This window comes from Octodon degus, unplaced genomic scaffold (assembly GCF_000260255.1).
Source record: "Octodon degus isolate 3935 unplaced genomic scaffold, OctDeg1.0 scaffold00060, whole genome shotgun sequence".
Classification (NCBI taxonomy): domain Eukaryota; kingdom Metazoa; phylum Chordata; class Mammalia; order Rodentia; family Octodontidae; genus Octodon; species Octodon degus.
The window spans coordinates 12,483,328-12,499,048 of NW_004524636.1; the positions used below are offsets into that span (position 1 = coordinate 12,483,328).

Sequence of the window (15,721 nt, forward strand, 5' to 3'; positions counted from 1 at the left end):
TGTAAGTTAGCAACTCTCAAATCATTCATATTTATACCCACTCCATTTTGGTTGTCTTTCCTTTATAATTTGGCCATACATTGATGTCAAGTGTATAATTTTATCTGGGGCTTTATCAGTTACTGCCCAGATCCATGATTATATGGTACAGGGAAACTTCCTCCCCCTGAGCAAGTCTATCTTTAGTATCTTCTTGATAACCACTTCTTACATAAAAAATCAAAAGGCAAGACTTAGTTTCTTATGTGGCTCCACGATGCCTAAATATAACATTTAAGAAGTAATTTATCAGCTGAAACCATTGAGCTTTCAGGGTCATTATGACTTTTCAAAGAAAAGTGTCCCATTCCTTCCCGTGGTGACTTTTACCAGATTGCAATGAAAATTCTAGGAATTTTGATATTGAGGATTTAATCATGCAGTAAACTCAACTTTCATCTTGCTAGTGTTTATCACAGCTGCACAGAGATAAGGCTGGATTTTGAACAACTGAAATAGCAAGACATAACAGGTATGTTTTCTGAAACAAGTAACTTTTTATAAACAAAATTTTATCAATTCATCTCCAATCTAAGATTCTAAGGATAATACATTCATCTAAGAACAGGAGTCAAACACCAAACCTCGTAATACTTTTTTATTTTTGTGTCTTTATCTTAAAAATATATTTAAACAAGAAACAAAGATAATATCGAATTTTCCCATAAACTCTGCTTTCTTATTTACAGTGTTACATTGTAAATAACATTCCATTATACACAATTAAGGACTGTGCATTACTGTATGTTCTCTTTACATAATCTTCCATAATTTTAACATACAGCTCAAAGCCTAAGCAATATTGAATCTTAGAAAAGCAGAGGAAAGAAGTACAAACTTTATCAATAAGACTATTATTTAAAAAGGTTCTGACCTTAATTCTCTGCTAGATTGTTTCACTGAAACCATTCTTTGTTAAAGAAAAATGCCCCATATGAGGGATGAAGACAGCAGTTTAAGTTACCACGAGATCTACTTAAACTGATTCACAAATAAAAACACCTTATTACTTATTACTGTTATTAAATGGAGCACGACCACTGTCAAATCATTAACCAAGTAGATTTACTCTTCAGACACATTACATCAATGACAGTTGGTATTTACTCTTTAGAAATAAAAATGTTTCCTGCAACCTTAGATTTTACTTGTAAACAGTTAAAGCACACATTTTGTAAAGGTGATCATTCCCAGTCATTGGTTACACAATGAATCTATTCCATCAAGGAAGAAGCACACATGCATGTGCACGTGTACACACGTACACACACACACACACACACACACACACACACACACACACCCCATCTGGCACCCACCAAAGATTCCACATCACTAAGCGCTAACTACAGCAGCACTTGTGTTTTGAGTGGTGCATAAGGTTCCAATAAGAATTATAAAACAAAGTTTAAAATCCCCAAAAGCTCATGTTCTGAAATGCCTCTCAGACACTTCACACTCAGCCAGTAGGGTCAGTTCACTGGGCTCTCCAAGCGGCAAACCCCACCTTCGATTGCAACCGACTGTCCTGCCACCGCACCAGGAGGGAGTCTTGAAATGTGAGTCTGCAGAGAAGGAGAAAGGAGATGTCAGAAGTGCTGATGGTGTCCCCTTCATCAGATAAAAGTGGAACAAACTCCAGAACTTCATGTAATCATTTTTGCTTTTTGAGCAACTATAGATCATACTGATGGTAACCTTCAGAAAGCTAGAAGTACACTCAGGGACTATTTACTTAGCATCTGCTACATGGTAAGCACAGCTCTGGTCAATGGAGATGCAGGGGTGACTAAACTAACTGTTGAAGACTGAAGAGTGACAGTATATTTAAGAAGACAGCCTGCCAATTGTCCAAGGAATGTAGGCCAGAAAGCAATGGATTTCCCACTAAGAAAAATAACCAAGGCTGGAAGGAAGGAAGACACTCCTGCTCCACAGATCAGAGGACTTCATGTCAATCTCTGGAGACTCACAAAGTCCAATTCCCAATCCAAACTTACATCTAATACTCCTACCCCTATCAAGTTTCAGCTAGAAGAACAGCTAATAAAGCCAGAAAACCATTAAATGTCAAGAAAGTCAGGAAGGAGAAGGTGTGGGGGGGGGGAGAAATTACAAAAGATGGTAATGGTCTTGAGATATTTATTATCAGCCCTTGGACAAAATACTATCCACATACATTTAGATTTGTATAAACTGCGATCTTTGATTAAAACAAAAATGGCTAAGGGGCTGGGGAGATAACTCAGTAGAATAAGCGCTTGCCTGGCAAGCGCAAGGGCCTGAGTTCAATCCCTGGTTCTGCCAAAAAACAAAACAAAAAACAGTTTTTACTCGTTAAGATGAACTTCTATGGATTCTCTCCTTCCTAAATCACCATCTAGTTCAGGAGGATTTTGCAATTATAAAACACACAAGAATGATGTTCAAGTTAAGATTAAAATGGTTAACTATCCAAAGGTCAACACTTCACCAGTTTGATTCATCAACATGATTTTCTGACTCATCAGAAATTAAGCAACCTTGGGGGCCAGGGAGATGGCTTAGTGGAATAAGCGCTTCCCTGGCAAGCACAAGGGCCGGAGTTCAATCCCAGGTTCTGCAAACAAAAAAAAAAAAAAAAGAAAAAGAAATGAAGAAAAAAAAAAAAATTAAGTGACCTTAGTCAGAAAAGGTTTACGCAAAGGTGAACCGAAACTTTCTGTAGAGATTTCAATGGGGCATTACATCATGTAAACTATAAGAGCTATCTAAGAAAATCTTCTACATCCCACCCCAATTTTTAAAGAGAAATCAGTTTTCTCTTTAAAAAAATATACATTTTCAGCCCAAAACTCCATACTTTTTCTAATGAATTTGAAAGTCAGCATTTAAAAATACAGTTCAGCATATTAATATGGCTTTACTTTTTATACTTCGTTTTTATAGTTTTCTGCTGGTTAAAACCAAGATAAAGCAAGACCTACATAAAAAGAAATGTAACTTTTGTATCTCACAAGGTCAGTCAAATCCCCTCAGGATTTATCCTGAAACCCTGTACTGCAGTTTGCAAATCCTTTGTCAGTGTCAGCCATGTGGATGAGTCACGGCCATTGCTTGACCAATTTGCTCTCTGGGAAAGCCTGAGAGAATGTTTTCTCTCCATGTGACTCTCCTTAGGCACACTCTACATCATCCATCATTTTCCTCAGTGGCCCAATAATTTCTTTGATCAGAAAATTTGGGGGCTGGAGAGATGGCTCAGTGGTCTAAAGCACCTACTTAGAACAAGCTTAGCAAAGCATCGGGGACCGCGGTTCAATCCCCCAGCACCACATGCCAGCCAGCCTCGCCCCCTGGTGGGCTGAGCTGGCCACACACCTCTCTCTCTCTCTCTCTCTCTCTCTCTCTCTCTCTCTCTCTCAAATAAATAAAAATTAAAAAAAAAAAAAGAAAATTTGGGACACAACTGAGTTAAATCATGTTACAGTACAGGTTCTCCTATGTCCTGAGTCCTCACTGACCTTGAAAGGCTAGGGCCAAAATGTTGGCTGTCCTTACATCCTTCTTTTTCTCTAATTTTTGGTCTTCAAACTTAGGTTGTTAACCCTCCAGAAGAGAAGCTTATTATTACCCTACAACATAGGCAGTTGAGCTTAACCTCACTATCTGTCTAAATATCAAACATCTCAGACACAACATGGAACAGGTATTTTCAAGTCAACAACTTTTGACATTGCCAGTCCTACAGGAAACCCACCACTATTATGGACTACTGGACTATATTGGAATATTTTGCTGAATTCATGCACCTAAAATATTTAAATGACAATGGAATACCCTTCTCTGACAAAACAAAAAAGGGGAGACAAATGAAGAACCATTTTGTATCTGTGTATTCAAAATAGTTAGGATAGATATTCAGCTTTCTCTTAACTCAATGAATAAAGATTTGTTCAAATAGTGTTTTTGGACAGGATATCATTTCTGCATCTTGTATTATGAATAACTACTAAGAAGACAACAATATGCAATGTATTAATTATTGAAACTGTCCTACTAATCAGTTTTGAAACGGTCTCATTGCTAGTTATTTCTTGATAAATTAAAAGAAAATGCAGCTTCAACATTAAAAAAATAAAAATATAAGAAAATATTTTATACTGAGTCTCTAAGGGCTGTGTGGACTCCAGGGTATGCTGTAAGCAAAGCAACTTAACCAGGTACCTTTACAACTATTTAAACAGCAACTCAGGGGTGGGGGAGATGGCTCAGTAGAATGAGAGCCTGCCTGGCAAGCACAAGGGCCTGAGTTCAACCCCTGGTTCTGCAAAAAAAAAAAACAAACAAAAACAAAAAAAAAAACAGTAACTCAATTTATTTGAAACTAATGAAAAATAAATTTTAAAAAAATGACAGAAGGAAATGCAATAGAATAATGTATTTCCATGTTGGATCATCTTGCTGCATGCCTCAATATATAGTGCCTTAACTGACTTCTTGTATTTAATATTCTTTTCTGGTTCTTTCTCAAGAGAGAGTTCTTTGAGTAGGTCACCAATTCATCCTAGAAGCTCTCATTCTAGCTTCTATAGCAGCCATCTGAGCACTTCTCACCTGGTGGTGTGTTAGTTTTGGTTTTGGGTATTTAGTTTTTTATGTTCATTGAAGGTTGTTTGGAAGCAGAAGTTTGTCTTACATTTATCTCAGTGTTCCCTATACCTGTCAAAATAGTTTACATAAAATGAAATTTTGGATATGTTCAATAGGTAGGTAAGTGATCCAAATATTCTCCCTAGTGCTGTTTATTTATATGAAGAAATGTCAAGTGTTTTAATGAGCATGATGAATCAGCTTGGTTAAAAGGTCAATCAAATTACTTTGCCATAGTGAAGCCTTCTAGACTTTTTAAAGATGTATCTCCTGACTCGGTTTCTTCATTTTCCACTTCATTAGGCTGTTAGAGAATTGAGACAGAGCTTCAAATCCTTCTAGTGCAAACAGCTCCATACCAATGGAATCCAATGGCCTTGCCACTATAATTCTCTGTTTTCTTGCTAATTCTCTGAGCAGCACAGACAGATCCTTGAGGTTAATGCCTAAGGAACTGTAACTTATAAACTATCACTTTTAAGACATAAAATGCATTTAGAGGATTTCAAAATAAGAAAGTTCAAGAAAAAAAAGAAATTATATAATTACTTGTTAGCTGAGATTTCCTATCATTCCTATGCACATTTAAAAACATTTTAAGACTACTTAGAAACTGTTCTTCTGTGGTTTCTAGGAAAACTACAAACACTTTTAATTTTAAAAGTCTCAAAGGCTTTATTTAGTAATTATACTTTAATCCTCTGCCTCTCTACTCAACATACAACAATTTTTCCACTTTTAGGAGATCTGTTCAAGATCTTCCATGAGAGTCAAGGGAAGATTATCTGAAATAATTCATTATTCTACTTGGGTAGAGTCAGGAAAACAGGATCTAGACTGACACATTCTAAAATAACCTCTTGGAAATATTTTGTTTGTTATTTCATAATTCTGAGGGAGTAGTTTTCTTTTTAAAAAATATAGAAAAACTGAAGCAAGATACTAAAACCAAAGCAATGCAGGCATTTACAAACAAAGTAAATGACAGTGGAAAAACACTTGGCATAGAGAAACTTATGAAACAGCATTTCAAAACAATGGAGATGTCCTCATCAGCCTGTGGCTAGCAGTGTATGAAGTATACAACTTGTTATGTCCAAGTCTAAACTTAATCTCCAGAGGCATCAAAATGCTGTGAGCACAGTTTGAAAAATCAGAAAACCTGGGATTCTGGGCTACACTTCCCAGTCTCCTGTGCAGTTAGGTATAGGTATGTGACTGAAAACAGGTCAGCGGCCAAAATGAAGTGCACCACCATAAGGCCTGGAAGAAGACCTCCCTACACAGTATTCTCCATGATCTTCCTGATGATCTGAAGGCTTCTGAGATAAGGTAAGTCTAAGATTCCAAATCACCATTTGGAGAAGAGCTGCCCACCATCTGAACCTCAATTCTGTGATAGTCAAGAAGGAGCCATATGCCCTGTGATCTGGTCTGCTGTATTTCATTTTGACAAATTTTGACAAATCACCACTAAGAGATGGGGAGCCCTAAAGAAAACTTTCCATGGCACTTTCCTTCTAGAAAGCAGGACTCTAACATAGTAATATATAAGTATGCTAAGCTCCATTTTATATTATCATGTGCATTTGAAGAGACGAATATCCCTTTGCTCTCCCATTTTCTTTTCTCTTGTTAATTCTGCCTCATATTTCAAATTGCTGAGTTCTTCTATTTTACATCTTTGGTACAGGGTCTACAGGGTCTCACTATGTAGATCGTACTTGTAGTGATCCTCCTGTTTTCGGCCTCCCAAGCACTGGGATTAAAGGCACGTGCCACCATGCCCAGTCTCTCAAATTGTTGAGTTTTTGATAGTATCAATTTTTTCATACTCTGACAGTGTCCCAAGAACTATTTAAATATAATCTGGGATAACATGTATGCTATCCAGTATACAATAAAGATTCATTTAACAAGTTAAACTTCTGCTACATGGAAGATGTAAACTTGATTCTGTGAGATCATGCTGTGGGCTGAGCAACTTATACCTTTACATACTGAATTATCTGACACAATAATAACCCTGGAGATTGTTTGTATGTGCATAGTACTCTTTAAACAACAGATTCCAAAGGGAAGGGCTGGAATAATGTGACTGGTTAACGCCTACTGTCTTGTTTCTACTGGCCTCCCCGCCCCCCCCCCCACTCTCTGAATTGAATGAGGAGACACTGCTACCTCTGCATTTCTCAAGAGTTCCTATCCATCGCTTTTATATGCTGTCTTTCAAAGAAACACAACTTATGAATAGTATATTCTGGCATTCTTTGTGTGTGGCATTAAACCTTGGAATGTAGTTAACTAAAAATAGTTTGTTCTTCAGATCTCATCCCAAAAGCATATGTATTCTACTAGCTGACAATTTCACATGAACTTTCTTAATATAGTCTAGGATGATCTATGTAATTTAAAGAATAAAACTCACTTACTTTAGACCAAAAAGTGCTGGGTGCTCATTTCCTAAGCCCATGCGATACTGGAAAATGTACAATGAGGACCCTGGGTGAGAACTCCAGAGTATCCTCTCAGAACTGTTGGCTTCTTTTATATACACTGCTAATAAATTTTTTAAAAATGAATATTTATAGCTACTCCATCACAATCTTAAATTAAAAGTAATAAATAGGACAGAGGAATCCAAAGACATAATTTTCTAGTTGAACCTAACAAATCAGAAGTATCCACAAAATGAGGAATTAATGCCATATGTAAGTCATTTTACTATGCTTTGCCCCTACCTTGTTTTCCACATTTACAACAAGGATGCCATAAAAGATCCATTAACAAGTGAGGACAAAACACAAAGACAGCATTATTGTAAATTTCATTGTTAGCACTAAAACAAGGCTACATAAAGAGCAAAAAGTTCTATTGTTTTCACATATAAATATCATGTCCAAGGAGCCTTAAAATACGATTAAATAATGTCTGATGAGAACAGCATGTTGTTCCAGTCGCACGGTCACTTTGGCTTTCTTCTTTTACCATCCCTACTGACACAACACTTTAGTTAGAGGCAACATCAGACAAGAGTTTCCTCCTATTTTTAGCTTAAAAGCCCCATGAAGGAACCCACGTAAACATGACACGCCCTGTAGTAACTATTATCCCACCACTCCCACAGAGAATCATCACGACTATTCCTTTTGCTAAAGGTGATAAAAGCTCTTCACTATTTAGCAAATATTTATTCTGCACCTACTATGTGGAGAGAATGAAACACACATGAAACACTCTGAAAGCAATTATGTCTTTGTAGGATATAGAAACCCACCCCTTGTGAAATCTTAATAAAAATCACAAGTCCCTGTATTTAAAGAATGCTTTAGGTTTCTATATTTCTTTTGCACTGATAAGATCTCAAAATAACCCAGTGGGCAGAAATATGTATACTGTACTTATTATTTTTCAGGTAAAAAACAACAACAACAACAAAAAACAAGACTGAGAACGGCTATGTGGTTTGCTTATGGTCAGAAAGGAAGTGGAAAAATTGAGATGTGAATGAATGCCTCTGGACTCCAAATTTAGAGCTCTCTTTATTTCCACAAAGTCCTGCCCTGAAAAAGGATTCTAAAACTAGCCCTGTGAAGAGACACATCTTTTCCTTCAGGAAGCTTATGACAAGGCAGTTTTAGGGGGATGGGGGCAAAGGGCTTGATTAGAAAAGCTACTACTACAAATTTTACCAGTTTTAGAGTGTTTCTGATACTCGGAGAACTAGGTTTGAGCCTTAACTGCTGCTATTGGGTTGGAATCATCTGTGGATGAGTAAGTCAACTAGCTTCCTAATTTTCAATATTCTTACAGGTAAAAAATTTTTAAAATGTTACAATTATATTGAGAGTTCTTTCTGACTCACATACCATATGGTTGTATATTATAATGTATCTATAAGTGATATTTAAATAATTCACTAAAACATCACACATCTTGGACTGGCCAAAGAGCTCAGCGGACTATAGCGCCTGCTTAGGTAGATGGAGCTGCCAGGGTGCATCCCCAGGGTTCATTCCCAGTGTGCAGTGCCGGCCCTGCCCCCGGGGTGCACTGATATGGCAATTGAGACTGGGCGTGATGGCATGCCTGTAATCCCAGTTCTTGGAAGGCTGAAAACAGGTGGATCACTATGAGTCTTATCTATGTAGTGAGACCCTGTAGACCCTGTCCTAAAAAAAAAAAAAAAAAAAAAGGAAGGAAGGAAGGAAGGCAGGCAAGCACAAAACATCACACATTCAAATTTTCTTAGGTTTTTTTATCCTTTTTTTTCCCCCTTTTGGTTGTTGTCTGCCCTTTCAACAGCTAATTAGAGTCTCAGTATATACCATTTTGTATATTTTATATAACTATAATCATGTAAAAATGACAGTCATAAAATGTTAATAGTAATGTGAAAGTAGCTGCATTCCAGAAGGATTCTTTTAGGACCAATACTGGACTTTTTTCCTCTCTTGTCATTTTTATTTTCTTAACTATGTGGCAGGGTGACTGAGCATTTAATGTTAGCAACATCATCATGATTAAGTATGTTCTTTATTGCTCTAGGCTGGAGGATGTGACTGTGTCCCCATTCCACTCCTTTACAGTAACTGAAGTGTCCACACAGGAACCAGCAACTGCATCTTTCTTCTTGGTTGCTGGTATACCACACTCACCTGGCTCTCTGTCAACCTCTCTGGTCCCTCACTGGTTATTCCTCATCTTCCCAGTGTATAAATATGGTAATTCCAAGGCCTCAGACCTCTTTTTTCCCCTTATATTCACTCCATTAGGGATCTAATTCAGTCTTGTTTTTCTTAGAAAATCATTTATATGCCAAAACTCTCAAATATACATCTCCAGTTTACTTAGCTCCTAGTAAGTAAGTGGTTAAAAGCATGATTCATGAAGTTAAGTTTATGTGGTCTCAAATTGCAGCTTGAGACCTTAGATAAGTAGCTTAATATCTCTGACATTTCTCTGAGGGGCAGGAAGTACTGAATTAAGAGGAGGCACAACTGACTCCACACCCTCTACAGATGCTGGGAGTGTACCTTCAAGGTCTGGGCCACCATTTCCTTTGTAAAGACAGGAGCCCAGTGTTTTTTCCAGATTTCTATAGGGAGGTCTCAATATCCTGATGATTTACACTAGGTGAAAATCCAAAATGTCAGTTACACTCTTCTGCCTGGTAAGCTGCCAGATAACACAGAATTTACTATAGCTTGAAAAGAGCATCTTTTGTATTTGAAAAAGAATAAAAGGCTAATGTTTAATCCATCGTAAAGAATGAAACTATTCTTTGTGAAGTGGACTATTTCCTGAGAATCTCAGCTGATCTGTCAGTGAGGAATTTGGAAGAAGTAAAACTAAAAACTACCAACAAACTCACCAAGAGAGTGAACACCAGCTGGAGAAAAGTCTTGATAAACTCTGACAGTTCTAAGCTGGAGAACCAACCAAAAAGACTGTCATGGCCACAGAGGTCAAAAGAGATGCCACATGAATGTATTGTCCTAAATGCCGAAAGAAAAACAAGAGTTTCAAGAAACATATGATCAGCTTAACCAAATGCTATTGCTGGGTCCATTGAAATTAGGGCTGAGGATCGGTCTATTGGATTTACCATTAAAACTCATCATCTTGATACAAGGGGCTTTAGTGGAGTGATCAAGCAACACCTTGTAGAGCAAATGGAAGGAAAGAATTTGAGGTGACAGGTACAGACAACTGTTTCAGAAAGCACTGCTGAATGTGGAAGCAAATAGAGCGGTGACTAGAAGAGGCAGACTCATCTCAAATATCAAGAAATGCCTCCTTTAATGCCAGTTGCACCTAGAACCGCTATAAACAATGTGCTAAGATTTCCCTTTGATTTCAAAATTGAAACTCAGCTTCCTTTTCTGTTTTTTTCCCTCACCTCCCAACCACTATATGTTGGGATGCCCTGGGGTTCAATATATTTGGCCCCTTTTCCCTCATTCACTTTGTAGAAATACATGTGTATAGTATTTTAGATTTAAAGTGAAACATCTGCTTCCAATGAAGTAGCAATAAGAGTAACTTTCTAAAGCTTCCATCTCCACTAGTCACCACTCTATTTGCTTCTACATTCAGCAATGCTCTTTGAAATAGTTGTCTATAATTGTTACATCAAATTCTTTCCTTCCAAATGCTCTGTGAACTTCTACAAGGTGTTGCTTTGATCACTCCACTAAAGCCCCTTGTATCAAGATGATGACTTTTAATGGTAAATCCAACACAATGAGCCTCAACCCTAATTTCACAATTTCAATGGGCCCAGCAATAGCATTTGGTTAAGCAGATCATATGTTTCTTGAAACTCTTCTTTTTCCTTCGATGTTTAGGACAACACATTCATGTGGCATGTCTTCCGACCTCTGTGGCCATGACTTCTTAGGTGGTTCTTCAGCTTAGAAATATCAGAGTTCATCAAGACTTTTCTCCTTTGGTGTTCACTCTCTTGGTGACTGATCTCACCCATCTGCCAAATATGTATCTCCAGCTTATTCATCTTATTAGATGTATCTATCCAACCACCTACTAGACATGGCCATGTGATACCCACACACACCTCAGAATCAACATGTCCAAAACTGAGCTCCTGTTAGTTCCCCCCAAATCTTCTTTCCCTTTACCAGAATAAATGACAACTCCCCTCTTCTAACCATTTAGGCCAAAATCCTAGGAACTATCACAGCCTTTTTTAATTTCCCTTACAACTCTGTCCAATTCATCAGCAAATCCCTTTGCTTTATCTTAAAACATACAGCAATTAACAGCTTCTCACCATTTATGTTGTTAATGCTCTAGCCCAAGTCATGGTTATCAGTCACCTAAGTGACAATGACCTAATCCTTGCCTCCCTTTCAGCAATTGGAATGTTCTCTTAAAATGTAAGTCGTATCATTCTTTGGGCTGCCATCTCAAAGGAAAAGCCAAAATCCTGACAGTGACCAATAAGAAACTACAGTTCTCCATCACTTACTCTATCCAACTAAAACTGGCCTCCTTACTATCTTTTTAACATATTCAGTATATTTCTATTTGAAAACTTGTGCACTTACTACCTCTACGGCTGCGCTGTTTAAAATGTAATATCGTTAAGAACCATCATCTTGGCTGGCTGTGGTGATGCATGCCTGTGATCCCAGCTCTCAGGAGGCTGAGGCAGGAGAATGTTAGGAGTCTGAAGCCAGCCTGGGCTACAAAGTGAGTTCCAGATCAGCCTGAGCTGCATAGCGAGACCATGTCTAAAAACAAAACAAAACAAAACAAAAAACCCTACCATCTTAGTGAGAGAAATTATGGAATTTGGGCATTTCTCATTTATTATTAAGGTATATTTAAAATAATATTACTTTTCTTTTCCAAGTTAAGGAAAAGCTGTTTCTAAGTACTTTGAGTATCTCCTAGCAGCAAGTTGTTAAAATAGCCCTCATACTAAATTAAGTTTCCTTTTATTCTTTCAACATTGCAGCAGACAGTCTAAACCAAACACACATAGCACAGTGATGACAGCTCAAGAACATAAAAGTAAATTGTCAGTACCTACCATTTATTGCATCCAGAAGTATTTGAAAAGAATGTAAATAGAAGAGCTCAGCCTTGGTCAAATGTCTCAATTATTTAATACTAAAATGTTGAGCTTTCACCAATTTACAGCACTGCTTTACATATGGGACATAACTACATGTAATGTCAGGAAAGAATTTTAATCCTCAGGATTAAACAGAATGGACACTCATAGACTTTTAAAAGGATCAAAATTATACTTTAGAAATAAAAGATATGAAATAGGTAGATCTTTTAGAGAGAGGTGAGGGAAGGGAGGGAAGGGGAAGTCTAAAGGATTAATTGGTATACCTAATTCACTCTTCATGATGAATGTATTAATTACATATCACAAACACATACTAATAAAAATGCCTAAAAATGAAAAAAAATAACTTTTTTCAATGAATGATACTGGAATAAAAATGTAGTTTAGCAGGTAGACTTGGTTTGGAACTAAAATCTATAATGGGTCACATTTAAATGCCACAAATTTGAACAACCAAGGCATTTAAAAATAAAGTAGCCTAGTGGTAAGAGTGTCAAAGAAGTACTTTAGAACTCACCAAAGAGAATGGCTATCACATGGTTCTAACCAATTTCTGCCACATAGAAGTGGTACCAAAACTTCTGCTCTTACAGAAGGAAAAAACAAGGAAGTAATATTTGTATATAAATTTAAAATGGTTAAATATCTATGTAAAATATAATATTATTTGTAAATTTAAAATTTTTGAGTTTTTTTAAACTACAAAGCTGATTTAATTAATCCAGCTTTTATGCCTCAAGTACAGATGTTACTGGGAAGGAGAGAGAGTGGAGGCAAATTCTTCTGTCTAAACAACTATCTTGGACTTAAAGTTCTATCCTAAAGCTAAACATGGAATCCTTTTTTAAAGAGTTATCCATGAACGGCTCCTATGTGCCAGGCTTTATGTGGTTATCGGTACTTACACATATACTATATTCTTATATTCTGCTCTTAGGACTTACCTATTTAAAATGAAATAGTGTGATAAAACTTTTATAACACAAAATCATAAAGGGATTCTAAATATTTACAAGTATAGAAACCAAAAGCCTGTTTCAACTTAGGAAGTTAGCACAAATTAAGAATTATATGATGAAGATTCTAGCCTTTTTTTCCCTTGCTATAAAAGAAAAAGGTTCCTTTTATCATTTGTCTACTGCTTGCCTAAAAGAAAAAACACCGTTACATAGATGATGCAGTCATTACTCACTGGCAGTGGGTAATAAAGTCAATCATTCTCAAGTACACCTGTTTATTTACATGTGTACCATGGTTATGTGTCCTGTGGGTAAGACACATGTTTTCTTGGAAAGGCATACATTTACCCCAAATGCTGAGTACTAGAAGGTAACAAAGAGATATCTTAATGTTAAATTCACAGCTGTGGCTGAGAGCTATGTAACTCTTTAAAGGTATAGAAACTAATGTTCACATTATTTCAGGCTGCCATAACAACAACAACAAAAAAAAAATTGATTCATTTCCTTTCAAATAACGTGGGAAAATCTACAAGTTCAAGTAATGGACATTTATCTTTGTGCAGATCTAACTATACACCATGATTAAAATGAGATTTACTTGAATAAATATAGCTTATACTTCTGAGATTTAGACTCTTACCAACATGGTGAATTTCCTCTTTATGTTATTGCTGTAGAGCAATGTTGGATGAATCATTTGGAAGAAACTGGTGGTGTAAGATTAATTAGGCCAAAGTAAAGTTACCAACTACACTTAGAATTTAACTTGAGAAAGAGGAAAGTTCTGTCTTACGGTTTGTTTTTCACGTACTCAATTTTCTGCAATCTTGTTTGTCTAAAAGACTTTGTAAACAGACCCAACAGATCCTACTGGCAGCCTTAAGAACATGAAAAAGAAACACAATTATCTACAGTTGAAATTCTAGGCGAACTTAAAAGATAGAAGTGAAACCACTGATTAGCCACGTTTCTTTGTGGTCTGTAAGTACACTTGCCAGATTTAGCTGTCTGGGATGTTTTCTTAGCAAATAACTTTTGGTGGCACCTAACCTACCATCCTGAGGCAGTTGACTTCTTGCCAGACATCAGAAACAGTGTTGCTGGGTAACATGAGGACTTCATTATCAACAGCACTTTAAAATTTGCTTTAGGTGAAGGCCAAGTTGTATCTAGGTGGCTCTTGATAAGTCTAAAATACAGTTAAATAAATTCAGGAACACTAATAAATTCATATGACTTTACTGGACCACATAGATTTATCGGTGTTTATGGAGCAACATCATATGAGTTATACAGAAGAAATTGATAGCATAAGACCAATTGGGCCAAAATAAAATTATAAACTGCTGTTATAAATTAACTTGAGGTGAAAGAAAGTTCTGTCCTACAGTTTGTTTCTCATGTATTCAATTCTTTGCAGTCTCTTGTTAGCTTCCCAGTACTGCTTACGATAGTCAAGGTAAATGGCATACCTGAGAGCACAATTCCAGTGTAAATGAGGCCCCAGAAGCTGTGCCCAGGAGGATTGGGACAGATTCTGCACCACTTCTACCATCCACCTCCATCACCATCACCATCCACCATAAACTATGCAGCACCTATTACATGTGATTTATTTACATTGTTTATTTTAGTTTCAACATGCTATCCAAGTATTAGTAGTATTTTTTTCTTGAAAGATAAGCATGGATTAGAGTTGTAGCCTGCCCAGGTCATAAAGCAGGAACTGTGGAATCAAAATCCACATCCAAAATTCATTCTTTCAATCATTCCACAACATCTGTATGTATGGTTTTATTAATACCATTTTTTCAGACTTTTAAAATAGAGGCATAATTTACATACAATAAAATGCACAGATGTTAAAGGGTTTCATGACTTCTGACAATTTATATACCCACAAAACCAAAATATAAAGAAAAAATTTCCATAAAGAACATTTCTATTATTCCCCAAATTACCTTAGGCCCCCTTGTTCAGAATTTTTGATTTCTGTAAACATATATCAGTTTTTCCAGAACTTCATGTAAGAGTAATAACTCTCCACGTACACTTTTATATGGGTTTCATTCATGAAAGGTAATTTTTTGTTTTTTAAGGTACAGAAAAGAATTTATTGGGCCGGGGAGATGGCTCAGTAGAATAAGCGCTTCCCTGGCAAGCACAAGGGCCTGAGTTCAATCCCCAGTTCCGGGGGAAAAAAAAAAAAAGAATTTATTTAACTCTGGAAGTTACCTTGGTGCTTTACCTTAGATACAAGAAGCCCTCATTAAAATTTTATAAACTGCTGTATTTAGATAAAATATTTAGGATGGCTTTATGAGGCCATCAGCATTAGTCTGAGAAAACTAATGGCCATGAAACTTTCTGGGGTGATGATGCAGCTCACTCATAGGGTCTCTAACTCATACGCATGAGGCCTTTGGTTCAGTCTCCCACCACACACACACACACACACACACACACACACACACACACACAC

The 15,721-nt window shown here is 36.8% G+C and overlaps 1 protein-coding gene across 2 annotated transcripts in view; it reads right to left on the reverse strand.

The window, feature by feature from the left end:
* Positions 1-629: 629 nt before the first annotated feature.
* The window catches only part of Tasp1 (taspase 1), a 251,661-nt gene continuing 236,569 nt past the window's right edge, over positions 630-15,721 (reverse strand). Inside the window, exon 14 of one of the 2 annotated variants that reach the window (XM_004634308.2) lies at positions 630-1,604. In XM_004634308.2, coding sequence (XP_004634365.1) covers positions 1,512-1,604 — 93 coding nt within the window. In that variant the 3' untranslated portion in view covers positions 630-1,511. Of the gene's footprint in view, positions 1,605-10,104; positions 10,170-15,721 lie in introns of those variants that run through there. The other variant, XM_023718640.1, reaches the window with a different exon arrangement.